The 3,151-nt window shown below is 40.4% G+C and overlaps 1 protein-coding gene across 1 annotated transcript; it reads right to left on the bottom strand.

Annotated features, from left to right (window-relative positions):
- Window positions 1–1,115: 1,115 nt before the first annotated feature.
- On the bottom strand, window positions 1,116–2,899 carry LOC109532503 (UPF0585 protein C16orf13 homolog B; the record flags this gene model as incomplete). Its single annotated transcript, XM_019897349.1, has 6 exons — window positions 1,116–1,262; window positions 1,331–1,409; window positions 2,054–2,121; window positions 2,189–2,248; window positions 2,467–2,629; window positions 2,757–2,899. Coding segments are annotated over 6 exons (561 nt in total), but the record flags the coding sequence as incomplete, so codon positions are not given.
- Between the last annotated feature and the right edge of the window lie 252 nt (window positions 2,900–3,151).

Here is a 3,151-nt window from a genome sequence, read left to right on the forward strand (position 1 = left end):
TACAAAAGACTAGTTCTCTGTGTGTGCTCTTTCTATTCTGACATTCCACGGCACAGCATGAGGACGGCATTATTCACACGATTTTGTTCAGTTAATCGTGTGTTTTCTGCCTCCAAGATGCGCGCGCAGCCACACTTAATGTATGCATACGTCATGTGAAACTGATCTATACAATACAGCTTTCTTTATATCGAGCCTTCACACCCGCTGGAGCTCTAACAAAGCGCTTTACAGTACTCCTACTAAAATACTACATCCAAGAAATCGGAATATCGATCCATATGTAGCTCCCTTGCGATGTAGCATGAAACACGACACGAAGTCCCTAAACACAAATGCATTATAAAACAATAAATGAAAGACAAAAGTTATGAAGACAATCAATTCAACTATAAGGCAAACAAACCTCATGGGCTCACATCCATTAAGGGGCTAAATATCCGTCGCCTTGTCTCCTTCTTCCTTCATTTGCTTTTGGTATTACAGTATCTTCTGCCCACAAAGTAGTTGTCTGAGCGTGTGTTGGCGAATGCCCATGTCAGTTAGTGGCGGGCAGAACACTTAAGATGTCACAATTCGTTCCTGCTAATAATCACCACGAGATGGTATAGGTCAGGATTACGAAGGGAAACAACTCAATGGGGAATATATCTTTTTGTGTAATGTAATTTATGGACTTTATGTGTATTTTCCCTCATTAAATTCATTCGGCATTGTCGATGGACAATATTCCTGAGCGCTCGGTTCACTTGGAGTTTGTGAGAGAGGGAGTAGGACTATCACACGGGGTTTGCATTGATCTCGATTCAAAATCAGGCAAGTAAAATTGGAATAGACAATTTATGGCAGAAATGAATCTGCTCAAACATGCAGTAGTCCTGGTCAACGCTAATGTATGCACAGCAAGAGAGTATTAGTATCTGCTGAAATGCATTCATTCCATGTGCTGGGAGGGCGAATCCAAACACATTTACTCCACATGTAATCCATCGCTGGTCACCGGTCAGCTCCTTCTACAACGTTGTGATTCTTCTTTTCTCCATCAAGGCCATCTGTCTGGCTCACAAGTCATTTTAAATTTAGATTTAATAAATATTTTCTTATTGTCCACTTGCTTCATTGTTTTTTTTTTTCTGTCATTGTGCTCGAGAACAAAACACGTAGGTCATGATCCCTTTATTTCTGGTCAATAAAGAGTACATTGACACACATGGTTATATTTTTCTGAAGATGAGACATTTGTAACATTCTTCCATCTCCACCTGTATGACAAATAGAATAATGGTGTTTGTCAACGTTTTCCACAAAAACGTGGTTAAATGTGACTCACCATCCTCTCCATACGCATCCCATTTTCATAGGCCAACTGTCGGAGCACATCCATGTCTGGAAGTCCCCATTCGGGATTCCTGAGGGCAGGACATGACATCGTCATCAGAGTTGAATGAAGTTGTTTTAGGTTGCGCGGTTCTAACGGCACACTCCAAATTAGAGGCGAGCATGTACACTTTTGTCTGGAACATCAATGTTAGTTTATATTTTTGTTGAGTAGAATCAATCCATTTTCTATACCACTTGTCCTATAAATCTTTTTATTTGAAATTCACTAATGCATGCAAAATCATGAGTTCTATTTCACCACTGAATTAAATCATTAAAAAAAACAAGAGGGATTAAAAAAAAGCGAATGTTAATATATTTTTAATGCATGGTGTTTGTTGGAACAATAACTGAAATCGTTCTTCTAGTGAATTAATCAATGTGCATTTTAAATGTCACAGAAAATTAATACAAAGTCAGAAAATATTTCATCATTAATTCAATGCATATTTTGAACAGGACAGGGAATGATTATGAAGCCAGAATATTTCTTCCTCTTCCAAATGAAGTCAGAATATTTCTTCCTCTTCCAAATGTTTTTAATGTATTTCAACATGCCCTAAAAACCAGTATACTGAATGAATTACGATACACACCAAGTTGCTCTCTTCCCTGCTTAAAAAAACATGCATCCAATATGCAATAAGATGGAACAAGGCACAACTAAGCTTACACTTTGCGCAGCTCTTCATGAAGGAGTTCGTTGGATCGTGGCGTAATAGTGCCGTTAATAGCGTACGCCTGGAAAATGAAGTGCGACAAAAGTCAATTTCGATTTAAAAGCTGCTTTTAGAAGTGTGATACTTACCCCGTATGTCACCAACAGGCCATTGTGTTTGACGATCTGACCTGCCCCGTTGAAAACACCCTTTGTAAAAAAATAAAATAAAAAATTAAATCCGCTAAGTTTAAACCTGTTGGAAATGTAAACATGTAGGTCATCAGATGCAACAAGGGGAAGATTTTAGAATTGTCAAGTCAACTTTCCAGACTTCAGCCCTACAGAGAATTAACCCAATGTGCATTTTTGGAACTTGTGAGTTACTTGAAGCTGCACTAGGTGTAAATTGTATATCTTGAGCCGACCTGTGCTGTCTTGAAGGGGCTGTATTGGAGTAGGTTGATTGCAACAATGACATCACAGGAACCGCGAGAGACCCCCGCCCACTTCTCCCATGGCTCACTGGCATCCAGGTGCACAGGTGGCAGCACCGTCGTCACGTTGGTCGCGGCGATGTATGCCCTGATGCTGTCGTGGTGGTACACGTCACATGTTAACAGCACACAGAATACAAACAAGGTGCTGAAACATTCAACGGTTGGCTGCGCATAATGTATGTCAAAACCCACCACTGGAGTTGGACGTGTTGTCATACCTCTGCCGAGCCTCCTCTTGGATGTCGGACGGCTGCCAGGTGACGAAGGGCATCTTCTGGGCAAAGCGGATGACATGCTGCCCGGTTCCGGATCCCAGCTCCAGGGCGAAGAGCTGCCGGTGCGATTGCTCCTCCACCACGAGAGACAAGTGAATTTGTGACGCATGAATGCAGGATGATGATGAAACAATAAATATGAAAAATGAGAAAATATTTTTTTCTTTGTGTTCATTTGATTCCAATTCAAGCTGTTATAATGTCATTCGTCAATGCTACAAACGGTTATAGTAACAATATAACAGATTAATTATTCAAATAAGCGTTTTTTTTTCTTCTTCACATTTTCAGCTAGTGGTGTGCCGCGAGATTTTTCCAATGAAAGAAGTGTGCCTTGG

Source organism: Hippocampus comes, unplaced genomic scaffold (assembly GCF_001891065.2).
Source record: "Hippocampus comes isolate QL1 unplaced genomic scaffold, H_comes_QL1_v1.1 scaffold238, whole genome shotgun sequence".
NCBI lineage: Eukaryota > Metazoa > Chordata > Actinopteri > Syngnathiformes > Syngnathidae > Hippocampus > Hippocampus comes.